Source organism: Notolabrus celidotus, chromosome 14 (assembly GCF_009762535.1).
Source record: "Notolabrus celidotus isolate fNotCel1 chromosome 14, fNotCel1.pri, whole genome shotgun sequence".
NCBI classification, from domain to species: domain Eukaryota; kingdom Metazoa; phylum Chordata; class Actinopteri; order Labriformes; family Labridae; genus Notolabrus; species Notolabrus celidotus.
In genome coordinates this window covers 30790101-30804283 of record NC_048285.1, presented here as the reverse complement: position 1 = coordinate 30804283, position 14183 = coordinate 30790101, and the positions used below count along the sequence as shown (strand labels likewise).

Sequence of the window (14183 nt, the reverse complement as noted above, 5' to 3'; positions counted from 1 at the left end):
TATAAAACTATTGAATGTATGTTGGAGTGTTCTCTGTGCTCCCTGATTCCATTTTTGGCCAAGTTGTATTCAGTCTGGATTTTACAGTTTAAGTTTTTCTTTTATCAAGAGAGGAGACGGGGGAAGTCTGAAGGAGTAAAAACAAATCAAATAAAATGAGAGTTCTGCTTTTGTCTAAACAAAAGGCAAGTTTGATTTCAGTATATAACTGTTGTAATGAATTATTGTTTGTAAATTGAAATGTGAAGAATGTTTTTTTTGCAACACTCTGAAAGAAATAAAAAAATGACAGCTTGTTCCTAAAATCACTGGACTTAATTTTTTTATTCAATATTTTTTTCCAAACATAACACGGAATCTTTAAATGATACAGTATATATACATACACATAAGTGTATTTCTTTATCTAAAAAGTTGAGGGCCATTGGACAATGCAGCTGTGCGTTTCAAGACAGGGTTGCATTTGGACGTTTTGTGTACTGAAGAACTCCACACATTGGGGGGTAATAATCACCAGGTATTGAACAATATTAGAGACTACAGTGCCATCAGTGGTTGCCTTACACCAAAGCAAGTTTGGAGAGTAGACTGTGCAGGAGCTGCCGGGTGAGTGGCACTATGACGGTCAAGGATGAGACATGGAGAGCAGCAATATCTTCCTGGATAGGAAGCAGTGCAGTGCAAAAGAAATGTTACCAGCTTCAGGACTGAACTGACTAAATACACTACTAATGGCAAACAGCACCGTTTTAAGTGTACCCAGAGACAATCTATTTTTGAAGGGGGCTGGGGGTCATACATGTAAATCCTACTCTGTATTCCTGTGACGTGGAAAACAAACATACTGTAGAAAGGTTTAGAAACACTGATAGACTGCTCTTCACCATGTTTACAATTCTCAACAGTACAATGCTAGGTTTCAGAGTCACAAGGTGCTCCCTGTGACAACTGAACAATCATTTTCATACAGATCTTTGGTACATACCACCTATGTGATCCTACCTGCTGAGAACGTCACATAAATTAGAACCAAGCAGCTCCAAGGAGACGTCAGAGTTGGTTTCTTTACCGAGTGATGGAACATAAAAGTGGGCAGATAGACAACAGTAATGGGGATTTTTCCAGTTTGAGCTGATATAATGAAAGAATGCACCCAGTGCTGCACTGGGCAGGTGTAAGTGATCTCTTCCCATCTGAACTGCACCACGTGTTTTTTTCTTCATACAACTGGTGGAAGTTTGTCAGGGAGAGGGATCCCTTAGGCCAAGCATGAACAACAGCATGTCTGAGCACTGGAGGGAGTGAGGTGGCTGGGATGGTTCTGGTCAGATGGGAGGTCGTCAGTGTCACAGACAGATAAGTGTGGCCTCTACATCATCCCCAACTGCATTAGCGTGTTGGCATACGCCATGGGCTTGACATTCGGATGAGGCTGTGAAAAGGAAAGTAAAATAAAGTCAAGATTAAAAAACTGGTTTTCAGTCGGGCTGGTCATTTTTAACGCCTGCAGTTAGCTGCCATTTATGAGAGTATATGTTAAAACAATAGTAGTAGTATACTGACCACAGCAGTGAACTGGTGAAATTCTGGCTTGAGGTCTGATCCCCTGAGGTGGATATAAGCTCCTTTGTTTCCCATCTGATCACTGGAGGGGAGAAGGAGGAGGAAAGCAAACAACAGATAAAGCGACTATCTTCAAAAACAGCTGAGTCAACCCCCTGATGACGGCCGGCGTGATGACGTACCAGTAGTTGGGTGCTGAGAACACGGTGATGCACTTCCCTGAGTGAGTGACCTCGTAGCCCTCAGCTTTGACCTCATGACTCCGCACGATGAAGTCCAGCTTGTTCTGTTCCAGGAAGCGCTCCGTCACGTCTGGCCCGAACTGACAACTCACTCCCCGCTTGCTGACCGACCGACCGCTCTGTGTGACAGAGAGAGAGAGGAAGGCATCTTAACTCTAGGTTCAAAGAAGAAGTGGATTTCATGTTGAAGACCTTAATGAGTGGGCAAGCACTGACCTGAGGCTGTGGATCTGACCAGAGGAGGTCACACATGGGACCTGTGGAAAAGCAGAGGAGGGAATTTAAATTCACCTGTCTCTTTTTGAGATCCTTTCTAACTCATGGTGTGTTTGAAGTCCAACCTTACCTGAGTCTGGAGGCTGTCTGTTCCTCTCAATCTTCCTAAGATCATCCAATGTGACACCATCTTCACTGAACAGTCCACCGTGCATTACCTGTGGAGCAGAGTCTTATTAGCAATGACATGCACAGCACTTAATATGCTTCTTGGAGACTTGACCTGATGGAAATAATCATGTGAAGGATCCTGTGACTTCTTACCAGTACTTTGCTGTTGATACATTGTGCAAGAGGCAGCCACTGGAAGACCTCGCTGAACAGCTGGAACATCTGGGCTGTGTACTTGGCTTTGACTTCCCCTTCAAATCCGTACATCTGGTTCATGTTGTCCGTCTCATGGTTGCCTGTACACACAAATCTTGGTCAAATAATCCTGTCGAGATAACTTTGTACTCTAATACTTACAATAAAGCTGGAAGGACTGAATGAAATGTGGACATGAAGAGGCACATCAATGAAATTCAGTGTTCTCTGAACTTTAACACAACACGTGTATTAAATGTGACGCATTAATATGACATGCTGCACATCCATCAACAGACATAAGCTGACTGTAAGTGCTCTCACCCCTAAGCAAGTAGAAGTTGTTGGGGTAGAGCAGCTTGAAGCCAAAGAGGGTGAGGATGACCTCAAGAGAGAAAGAGCCGCGGTCCACAAAGTCACCATTGAACAGCTGAATTCAGTGGGTTAAGCAATACGACACACGCGTTGTTTTTGGACACAAAATGGTAAAAGCAGAGAGGATGATCACACTGAACACAAATCTGATGACTGCAGAAAGAAAGGATACATAAGGGTTGCTTTCGGAGGGTAGGCCGTTCAACTTGAAGATGTTGAGGAGATCGTAGAATTGCCCGTGAGTGTCACCACAAATAGTTATTTTTTCTGTCTGTTGCAAAGAGAAGCAGAACACCAGAGTTGGTTGTACAGAATATAACGGGAACCTTGAGATGCAACACTGTGGATTCTCTGCAAAGCTCTCACCTCTTTTAACTTGATTTCCACAAGACTGGGTAGTTTTGATAGAAGATCTTTAGCCTGCACCAAAATCTGGAAGAGTATAAGAAAGTTAGAAACAACATTTAGGTGAAGAGTGTTCTTCAGTGCATGTTTATCAAGCGGCAACATCCGGTATAGAAATGTGAGGCCAATGTGGAAGTGTTAAAAACTGCAGTTCATTGAGGATCCACTTGAGGCTGGCTCCGAAAGGACTGGAAACCACATACACACCAATTCAAAGAAGCTGATCTTGACAGCAGAGATAAACATGTTTACAGCCTGCTACAAAAAACAAGTGTAGTCTGGATAGCTCATTTCTCGATTGGCCCACACTGTAGGGGGGTGAATTTTTTTTCTAATACTTCAATTTGGAAGATATTTAGATTATGAGTTTTCCATTATGAGAGGCACAGCTGACTTGATTGACAGGCAGGAACACTGTAGCTGTTGGCGAGGAGGCTCTAAGCCCGCCTCTTTACGTCTCAATCGCTTGACAGCAGTTATGGTGAGTTCAACATTTCCAATATGGCCGCCGCCGCCGATTGGCCTCAAAACAGCGCTTCAGAAACAGATGGGTGACGTCACGGACACTACATCCATTATTTATACAGTCTCTGGTCTTTATCAAAAGGTTTACCTGATAAGCACACTTTCTGTGTAGTTTCTTCTGGTCACTGAACCACTCCATCATCTCCTTCATGAACGTCATTGTGACCTTGCCATCTTCAAGTTTGGGTCCAACGTAGTCATCCTCGATCGCTGCAAAACAAACGTAGTTTAGATTCAGATGAAGAATAATAAAGGGCTGTAAAGAAGAACTTTGATTCACAGCACTTTAGTTACAGACACCTTTGAAGTGTATTTTTCCAGTTATGACACAATGAACTTACTCATGCTTTCAATGTCCAGAGAGTCGACCACAGACTTCTTCAGCTCATCGCTGGCAATAGCTCGCTCAAAAGCCTTCTGTTTCACAATCTTGTTACATTCTTGATACTTCATCCTCGCATCCTTGTCATTTGGTCGAACCCTCACTACCTGTCGTCGGAACAGGGAAATGAGTGTGATATGAGCACAAAGGTTAACCATCAACCAGCATTCAGGGAGACATGGGGCATAGGGAAATAGTAGCTGCAAAGAGCAGGATGTTAATTTTAAGAAGATGTAAAAAGAGTTTTGCAGACAGGTAGAACTACATGGAATATAAATTAATTTAGCTTGCTGTTGACAACATTCGTTTACATTTGCTCAGTCTAAAAATACACATGGATCCAGCTCTTCTTGTGTGTTGTCATAGTGCTTAATTCACTTTGTGTAATAAATGACTCTCACTATAGCAGAGCTTTAGAGGTCTTTGTTGTCACAGCCTCGGTATATTGATGTCGCTTATAATGAGAAGTGACCAAGAACGATATAAACCAAATCAGCTGTGGTATGAGAGCCTTCACTTTGGATCTGATTGGCTGGATTAAAGGATGATCTCAATGTTAGGCTGTTAATGCGACACAAAGAGACAAACTAATGGTGTCAGATCAACAGACAGAATGGAGGAGCTTTTACCTTGGAGAAATTTTATTTTCAAACTCATTTCAATTATTTCTAAAGCACTAAAGATGTGCAGGAACTTATGAAGATAGATGCTACGTCTCCTACCGTCTCGTAGTCTTTCAGCGCAGCCTTGAACTTGCCCAGCGCCATGTTGGAGGTGGCGCGGCGGTAGTATCCCTTTATGTAGTTCTTGTCTATATCCAGGGCCTTCGTGGCATCAGCCAGGGCATACCCATAGCACTCTGTGCGCAGGTATGCCAGGCTGCGGTTGCTGTAGTAGATGGCATTGGATGGGTTGACCTCCAAGGCCTCTGAGTAGTACTTGATTGCATTTTCGTAGTCCTTTTCTGAAAGATAATGATGCATCATTACAGAGAAACACACAGTTTAAGGTTGGATGAAAAGGACAGAAAGACTGCAGGCAGAAGGTTTATGATTTAAAGAACAATAACTTGGTCTTGTCATGTTATTCATCAGTAGATCCACAGCAGGGCTCTGTGACTTGAATCCAGTATGAGTTATGAGACCATCCTTTAAATGTATTAGTGTTCTTAACGGAGGTAGTCGCTGCATCCTGCACAACCACGAAGACTGCTGTGTGACTAATACTATTTATAAATTAATGACTGCTCGAATATTGTAAAATCATGACTCATTCCCAACATGGACTCCTCTAGACCTCGCTCTGAAGGTGTGCTGCGGTATCTGGCACCAAGATGTCAGAAAATGTATCATGAACTGTAAGTTGTGAGGTGGGGCCTCCAGGGTTTGGACTTGGACTCTCCACTGGATGAGATCTAGGGAACTTAGGGACCAGGTCAACATCTTGATCTCTTCCTGGACACTTTGTTCCACTGCTCTGTGGTCCAGTTCTGATGCTCCATACATAACAGGATGGAGGACCAGCATTCACTTTTCAGCATTTTCTTACAACAGACCGGTGCCAGTGTAAAAAGATAATCAGTATTATCCACTTTACCTGTAAGTGGTTATTATGTCATGTCTGATCAGAGCAGTCTGCCCTTCCTTTCCCTCACTACTGCTCTGACTCATCAGAGTCTCAGTCAGGGTAATGACCAAGAGTCTACCTGCACTCATAAGGAGACCCATTCGATGACTGTGCAAAGTTGCTGCAGCTACTAGCTAGTTATTATACACACATGGATATGTTCTATATGTTCTACTTTAACCTGCAGAGTTTGCACCCAACCTCATTTTATCTTTGGCGCTCTGCAGTCTGAATGTCACACAGCCGCACCCGTTTTCCCGCCAACTGGCACTTTCTTATGTCACCTGGAATATTATTGTGTTATTATGTAAGTCTTTTATTATTTAATGGCAAAAAGTGAACAGCTTTCAGACGCCCTGCAAACACTGTCAGGTGGCTGTGCTACATTACAAGGAAGTAGTAGTAAGAAATAAATAAAAATAGATTTTAAAGATCAGATAAAAGTCACATTACATATTCCATTATGTATGATTAACAATTAATCCAATATTTGAAAATCCCAGTTACCAACAGGACATAAAGTGAAACAACATTTTGTACATAGTTGTGCCAAAAATAACAAATAGCTGGAATATAAATATAATGTTAGAGTTGACATCAAACTGAGATTCATACCATCCCTTCATTGTCTGTCACACTCCATCATCTCATCTTGTACCGTCTCTCTTACTGCTGATGACATTAGAATGCATATTACCTCATATTACATAATTATCTTTGCTATATTATATGATATTTTATTACATTAATATTGTTTACTACAACTTACAGTCATATTACATACCCATATTTATTTATTATATTGCTTAACCTGTCATTACCAAGCATAATTATCTGTTATCTATTTTCATTGTCCATTTTTAAACTGTCACTGTTTTTATAAAACTGTATTTTATTATATTCTATATTTAAATTTTAGATATTTAAAAGCTTGGAGAGAGAAAGCATCTCGTTTTTCCTGTATGTCTCGTATATACAGTGAAAATTGACAATAAAAACCTTTGGATCTTGAATAATCACACCATGTCATCCTGTCACTACTGAAACATTTTTAATAATGCCTGTAATTACAACTATTTAATCCATTTGTATGTATCTAAATTGTATTTTATCTTTATTTACCTTCTTTTATTTTAACTAATTGGAATTTTTTCTTGATTGTACTTATGTCTGGGTTGCTGCAACAACTCAATTATTGTAATAAGTAATATCTTATCTTCACTTTAGTCTCTCATCATCTCCATCTGCCATATAAATCCACCCCAGAGTCACAGCATGAGTAGTATTAAGTAACATCATGGATGATCTCATTTTAAAATGAACTCCTGATGGAAAGTTTGATCATTCAGACTCTAGAATAAAGACTTGAGGATAATCTGCGACATGTTTGGTGTGGAGGCTCAGCCCTGCTGCTCCCATGCGCCCGCCGGCTAACTGCAGATTGTGTGAATTCAATCCAAACCTTCAATTAAAAACTCCTCCATCATAATGTGATGGCACGATGCATCAAAGTTACCGACATGAGCCCAAACAGAAAGCAGTGATTCAGTCAAACAGAAGAGGAAGTCTGATTATTAGTGTGTTTAACTTAACCAGCGTGACGGCATGTGTTACATCTCCTGCTCATACATTAGCTGCTAACTAGCTAGCTGCTAATCCAATGAATGAGGTTTACAGCTAGCTTCAGGTTAGCATGCTCTCACAGCTCAATTAGCTTAGCCCGCCGTTAGCCACCGGCTCCCATCACAGCATGTCATGACCGTTTGTGTCTCTACTTTAATCAGTGAACACATATCTGTCTGTTCTTATCAGCTGATAACAGCGACCGACCTGACAGGTGTGTGAAATTACCTTTAAAGTACTTATTCGCCTTCTCCTTCAGCAGCTCTGCATCATTACCTCCCTCCGCCATCTTCTTCTCACTGCCGTAAAGCGGAACGCACGCCATTGACTGGACTGTCGTAAAGGTCGCAAAGTCAAGTATTCCAGTTTAGTTCAGAATTATGTCTGCAGGTTAATCCAAGAGGTAAATACCGTACAATTACATTAAATACACTAAACTACTAGAGAAGTCACACTGTTTACCTCACTGTTTACCTCCACATTTCAGTGATATGAAGATTGGAACTGAAGATAGGACTAAGATAATGTTTTTTGGAGATAAACAAGAAAAATATTGTTTAAAAAACAAGGCTGCCACAGACAGGAGGAGAAGATGGGAAAATGTGACTCAGAGGCAAAACTACAATGCACTAATTCAGGTAAGTCTTTATCCTCTTTTAAATCTCATTTAAAACACATTTTTATGTTAGTATTTTTGATAATGCACTTTTAGTTATACCTTCAATAGTAGTACATCAACAAAATCTATACCCTTAGATATGTGTGTGTGTGTGTTTGTGTGTGTGTACATGACATGTTTGTGTATGCAGTATGTGTGTACATGTATGTATACAAATGTATTTATCATATTATTTTAGCCTGTACATGCCTATTTGTTGTTCTTTTTGTATTTGTAGCTGATGTTATTGTTATTGTTATTATTATTATTATTATTATTATTTTATTTGTATGTCTTATTCTTATGCCTTGTACATAGAGAGCACAGTTTACCAAGACAAATTCTTTGTGTGTTCAAGCATACCTGGCCAATAAAGCTGATTCTGATTCTGATTCTGAAATATATGTATATTTTTTCTCTCCCTTTCATATCTATTTATTTATTTGGTATGTATTTTTATCATGTGTATTAGATTTATTTATATATATATCAATGTAAGTTTATGTGTGTGTGTGTGTGTGTGTGTGTGTGTGTGTGTGTGTACATGTGTTTGTATGCAGTATGTGTGTGCATGTTTACAAATATATGTATATTTTTTCTCTTCCTTTCATATCTATTCATTTATTTGGTATGTATTTTTATTATCATTTGTATTCGATTTATTCTTATATATATTATTGTAAGTTTATATGTGTGTGTATGTGTATGTGTGTGTACATGACATGTTTGTGTATGCAGTATGTGTGTTCATATATGTAAACAAATATATGTATATTTTTTCTCTTCCTTTCATATCTATTTATTTATTTTGTATGTATTTTTTATCATTTGTATTAGACTTATTTATATATATATTTATGTAAGTTTATATGTGTGTGTGTGTGTGTGTGTGTGTGTGTGTGTGTGTGTGTGTGTGTGTGTACATGTGTCTCTGTATGCAGTATGTGTGTACATGTATGTAAACAAATATAAGTATATTTTTTATCATCCTTTCATATCTATTTATTTATTTGGTATTTATTTTCATTTGTATTTGATTTATTTATTAATATTTATTTCTATATTAATGTAAGTTTATATGTAAATGTGTGTATGTATGTATAAATACTTATTATTATTATATTGCACCTTTCATACATAAACACATGCAGCCCAAAGTGCTTCACAGAATAACAGAGAGACAGAAAACAACACCAATGGTAAAATTATAAAAGGCATGATTAAAAATAAAATACTCAAAAATAGAATAAAATCAACACAGTAATATTAATAAAATAAGTAAAAGTGGAAAGAAAAGTTAAAAGTAATGTAGCGTGAACAAGATCAGATGAATACAAAAAATAAATAGATAAATAAATAATTAAATGAGCTAATTAAATTAAGCATTATATTTTAGATTATATCAAATAATGCCCCCTTGTTGTTATTCAACAAGTCACTTGGCTTCAAATAATCTTGTTTAAAGAGGTGAACAGTCTGATGGTCAATATTGTGCAGTTTCATTTCAAGAAATTAAAAAAAAATTTAAAAAAAGATTGATATGTAGCTTAGATTTGAGTCAGTTAACCGGGATAGTTTTAAAGCATGTATTTTTGTTTAATGCAAATTCACCAGTATTATAGCAGAAATGTTATATTCTGTAGAGTTGGCTGTGGTGATGGGGCCCACTGAGATCCAATGGTATTTAAAACCAAAAATACAAAATATCTAGGAGGAGAAATTATTTACATTTTGGTTCAATAAGTTTATCAACCAGCAGAGGTCAGTATAGACCTTCACTAAAGCACACCAAAGCTAAGTAAGACTGCTGATATGTTAAAGTGAGGTTAACCAGAAAATGTTCAGTGAGTGAGTAATGTATTACAACCAAACCATTAGTTGGAGATTGAATTGATGATTCACAAGGGAGATGATTTTCCCTAGCCTGTCTGGAATAATGACTTTATTATTATTACTATCAAGCAATAGCCCGTCATTAAGTCCTTACCTCTCTGACTAAACTGGAATAACATCCAAATTAATTAAATTGTAGGGTCATGTTTCACAAAAGTACTGCATCAGTCAGAATTCTCTTTTGCTCTCTTCCAGATGCCTCAAGGCTTCAGGGATGTTTCGATGGAAGTTTCCTGCCGTCTGAACGCGGCAATGTCAGCATCCAGCAACCACAGCTATAGCAGTAAGGGGACAAATATGGCACAGGTGCACATGTCCACAACTTTACTCACCCACACATGTTATCTGACGCACCCCAGCCTCAAATAACTGGTTTGCAAACACATCACGCAACCTAAACCAGAAACACATCAAAGCTGACACAGAGTTTTTTTGGTCAGGATCTCCACACTGTCTCAAATGTGACGTTTCTGTGGATCAGTGAAATCAAGAGAGGGACATCTGTCTTGTGTGGCAGAAAGGAAAAGTCAACCAGATTTGACTTGGAGGTTTGTGGTTTGGTGTGTTTGGGTTTAGGTGGTTCGGGTTAGGAGTTCAATTGAAAAAAAAGTACATTGAAGAGCAGCATGTGAGACAGAGAGGATACAGCCTAGTCCAGTCTGCTGCCCTGACTCACGAGCGGCATCCCGCAGTGAAGAGTAAGAGGCCAAACAGTCGGGTGACTCACCCTGACCCCTGCTGAACACTTACTCCACAGTGTGAGTTCACTTTCTCTTAGCAAGATAACCTATGACTCGACTCCTTCTCTGAGCAATAACACGTCTAGATCTGTGTGATGGTTTTTACTAGGAGCGCTGGAGGGAGGGAAAAAAAAAGAACCCACGACAAGTTTGAGTGAGAGCGAGCTGACGTTTCAGCCTCAGCCCCACATGAGAGCAAACGCAGACAGTGAGTGGGAGAGACAGTGTGGGAGGGAGAGAGGTAAGAGAGAAAATCTGGCTCGCCGGGAGAACGGCGGAGGAGGGAAATTGCTGCTCTCTCGGGTGTACGATGCGTGAGCGTGGGCTTTGGAGGGGTCCTGAGAAAGTTAAAACAAACATGAACAGAGGAGACACAGAAATATACGAGCAACTAGAGAAAGAGACGGATGAAGGCCAGGGGGAATGTGAGTGACATTCCAGGGTTGCGAGCCATAGAATGATGTTGCCTTAGAGTGAATGGAGTATACTTTACATAGCCCTGGCCCAGACCCTCATATTTATTGTCCTGTAGCATGTAAGACCACTGGGTAGTGAGTGTTTTGAACAACCCCCCTTTGACTCCACACGTTTAACTATCATGTCAGACATTGCCAGGATTTTGTAAGAGCTGAAATAGCAACAGTCCCCCCCTCCACTGCTCCTCTCTATCCAAATAATTCACTAATGAGGGCATGACTTCAGGGGGTCCATGGGGGGTCGCACTTATTTAAACCATATGTTCTTCTAGCATGCAGGGTTAAAACTTTAAGTGAAATGAAAGATAATAAACCCATCCTCTTGAGCTCCACCCTGCCTCTCATTTCTTATTTCCATCTGTCTCGCTCGTGCTTGATTTAGACATTTGGCTCCTTCGTAAGTCGGCATTTTTTATGGCTAACAGCCTCTTTGAGTCATGAATGGATCGCAGGGATTGCTCACATTATACGGCCGTATTACAAAGTCTCTCCTCCACGTCCGGGTGGAACCTCCCGTTGATCAGTGCGCCCGTCACTCAGTCATCCTGAAATGACACATCTCGTGTTCACTGAAGTTATTTGCGCTACAGGGGGAGTGAGGAGCTGGAAATTTTCTATAAATGGAAAAAGAACGTGATGCATACCTGCTGAATACTCTGCTGCTGGCTCTACCTTTCCACATTAAACCCCCCCCCCCCCTCTGTTTTCTCCTGTGTGTCTTGGACTTGTACCCAGGGTGGTTAGGGGTAAAGACTGGAGGGGGTATAGAAAGTGTGGTTGTGTTTATGTTTTGTTTGGCGTCTGTTTACAGTACTTGTGGGGCTGTGTAACATATAGAGTAACCTATTGTTACCTCAACTCAACTTAACTTTATTTATAAAGCACCTTTCATACATTTAACCTGCAGCCCAAAGTGCTTCACAAAATATCAGAGACACAGAAAACAACAGCAATGATAAAATTAAAAAAGTCATGATAATAAATAAAATACTTAAAGCTCCTGTGAGGAATTTTTGAGTGGTCATGAAATGGACTGAAAAGAACAGGGATGTCTCTTTATGACCCAGAAAAGCAAACAAGATTATTAGAAAAGGTATTGATCATTTCTGTTTGGTTATTTTAAAGCCTGAAATCGCTGTGAGAGGGTAGGTGTCAGATGAGGTGATGGACAGCACGTCACGAAAACCCCTTTTTCTGCAGTAAATATTCTTTAATAAGTGAAGTAATTGACTGTTAGTTGAAAGCAGGAGGAGATAACATAATTTACACATTTACAGGACAAAATAAGCAAGATCACTTAGTCCACAGGGGGGCGCCAAAGTCAACACAAACAGAAAGTTCCTCACAGGAGCTTTAAAAATGAAATAAAATAAAATCAACACAGTAAAATTAATAAAATAAGTAAGAGTGGAAAGAAAAGTTAAAAATAAGGTAGTGTTGACAAGATCAGATGGATACAGGGAATAAAAAAGATAGATAGATAATTAAATTACCTGTAGTGTCTGGAGTTAAATCAGTTACAGTGCAATAAGTCCTTTTGAGTATTTATACATCTTTAAAACATCTCAAACTCAACGGGTTGATAAAATATTTAGTTCTATACATGACTTTGCATTCAAATACATGATCTATTATTCAGGCGTTTTTGTTTCATTATCATTGTTGATATAATATATTTATTTACTTTCCATTTCTTCTTCTTCTTCTTCTTCTTCTTCTTCTTCTTCTTCTTCTTCTTCTTCTTCTTCTTCGTCTTCTTCTTCTTCTTCTTCTTCTTCTTCTTCTTCTTCTTCTTCTTCTTCTTCCTCTTCTTCTTCTTCTTCTTCTTCTTATTTCTTTTGTCCCTCTTTCATTGCTTGCTTTTTATAGGTTATTTCTGCTCTTTTTTTTATAAACATCAATTGTTTTTCTTTGTTTGTTAGGTTTTTTGTTTTGTTTTGTTGTTGCTGTTGTTTTGTTTTTGTTTTTACCTTTGTTTTCTTCTTCTTCTTCTTGTTTCACGTTGTTGTTCTTGTTCTTCTTCTTCTTCTTCTTCTTGTTATTGTTTCACGTTCTTGTTCTTGTTCTTGTTTCATGTTCTTGTTCTTGTTCTTGTTTCACGTTCTTGTTCTTGTTCTTCTTCTTGTTCTTGTTCTTGTTCTTGTTCTTGTTCTTCTTCTTCTTCTTCTACTTCTTCTTCTTATTATTATTGTTATTTCAATTATTACTTCTTTGTCTGTTTTTTTTATGTTTTCCATTTTCGTGCCTTGTTTACTTGTTATTCCGTTTGCTATAACTATGTCACCCTTTTCTTGTAAATCACATTTCTTGCACAATAAAAAAAAACCAAAAAAAACAGAAGATCTTGGAAAATCTGAAGCTTTTCACTGAAACCATAATTGACATAGTGACCAATGGACTGCTTAATGAAAAGGAAGTGATGTCAATATGAGAAATTACAAACTCCAAAAAGATTGATGATGGAGAAATGACAAACAGAACATTAGTCAAGTTGTTAAATTAAAATACATGTCAAATAAATGTTCCTCAAACATGGCTTCAGTCATCAGAATTAGCTTTATTGGCCAGGTATGCTGGAACACACAAGGAATTTGTCTTGGTACAAAATAAAAAAAGAAATATAATAATAATAACATCAACTATAAACACATTGTGGTTTCAGTCATCATAGTTAGTTCTTATCCTGCTCATATTGTGTTAATTTTTCTGAGAAGTTCAGTTTTAATAAGTGATTTGATTTTAAACAGACAATTAATTGACAGCTCTGTTCTCCTGCAGTGTTCTGAGCTGGATTACCAGAGTAGAGGAGAAAAACGGCGAGAGAAAACAGAAGCGTCGTTGAGCTTTCAGCGCCTGGGTTTTCGGCACTTTATTGGTAAGTTTTAAATGCCTGTTTTGGTTAACAGAGAGAGTGTTAAGTCTGTTCCGTGGTTCTAACACTGAGGCCACATCTGCGCATGCCTTGGCTGCACCAGCGCGAAATGTCAGCTTCACATCTCAATGTGTGGAAATGAATTATGTGAATGGTTATGACTATGTACTAAAAAAAAAAGAAGGCTTCAGTTGTATTTTGTTAGTTCCATCTACTCTCAA

At 38.7% G+C, this 14183-nt stretch overlaps 1 protein-coding gene and 1 long non-coding RNA gene across 2 annotated transcripts; one reads left to right on the top strand and one right to left on the bottom strand.

Moving 5' to 3' along the window:
- Positions 1-296: 296 nt before the first annotated feature.
- On the bottom strand, positions 297-7681 carry ppp5c (protein phosphatase 5, catalytic subunit). Its single transcript, XM_034701346.1, has 13 exons — positions 7552-7681; positions 4797-5038; positions 4034-4181; positions 3781-3902; positions 3129-3194; positions 2935-3033; positions 2712-2817; positions 2346-2488; positions 2152-2239; positions 2022-2062; positions 1746-1924; positions 1564-1645; positions 297-1432 (listed from the first exon to the last, which is right to left on the bottom strand). The coding sequence occupies exons 1-13, from the start codon at positions 7646-7648 to the stop codon at positions 1370-1372; spliced, it is 1476 nt and encodes a 491-aa protein (XP_034557237.1). The 5' UTR covers positions 7649-7681; the 3' UTR covers positions 297-1369.
- On the top strand, positions 7587-13967 carry LOC117825482. The gene is made up of 3 exons (XR_004633853.1): positions 7587-7961; positions 10070-10180; positions 13869-13967. It is a non-coding gene; the product is annotated as an uncharacterized LOC117825482 (long non-coding RNA).
- Positions 13968-14183: the final 216 nt, after the last annotated feature.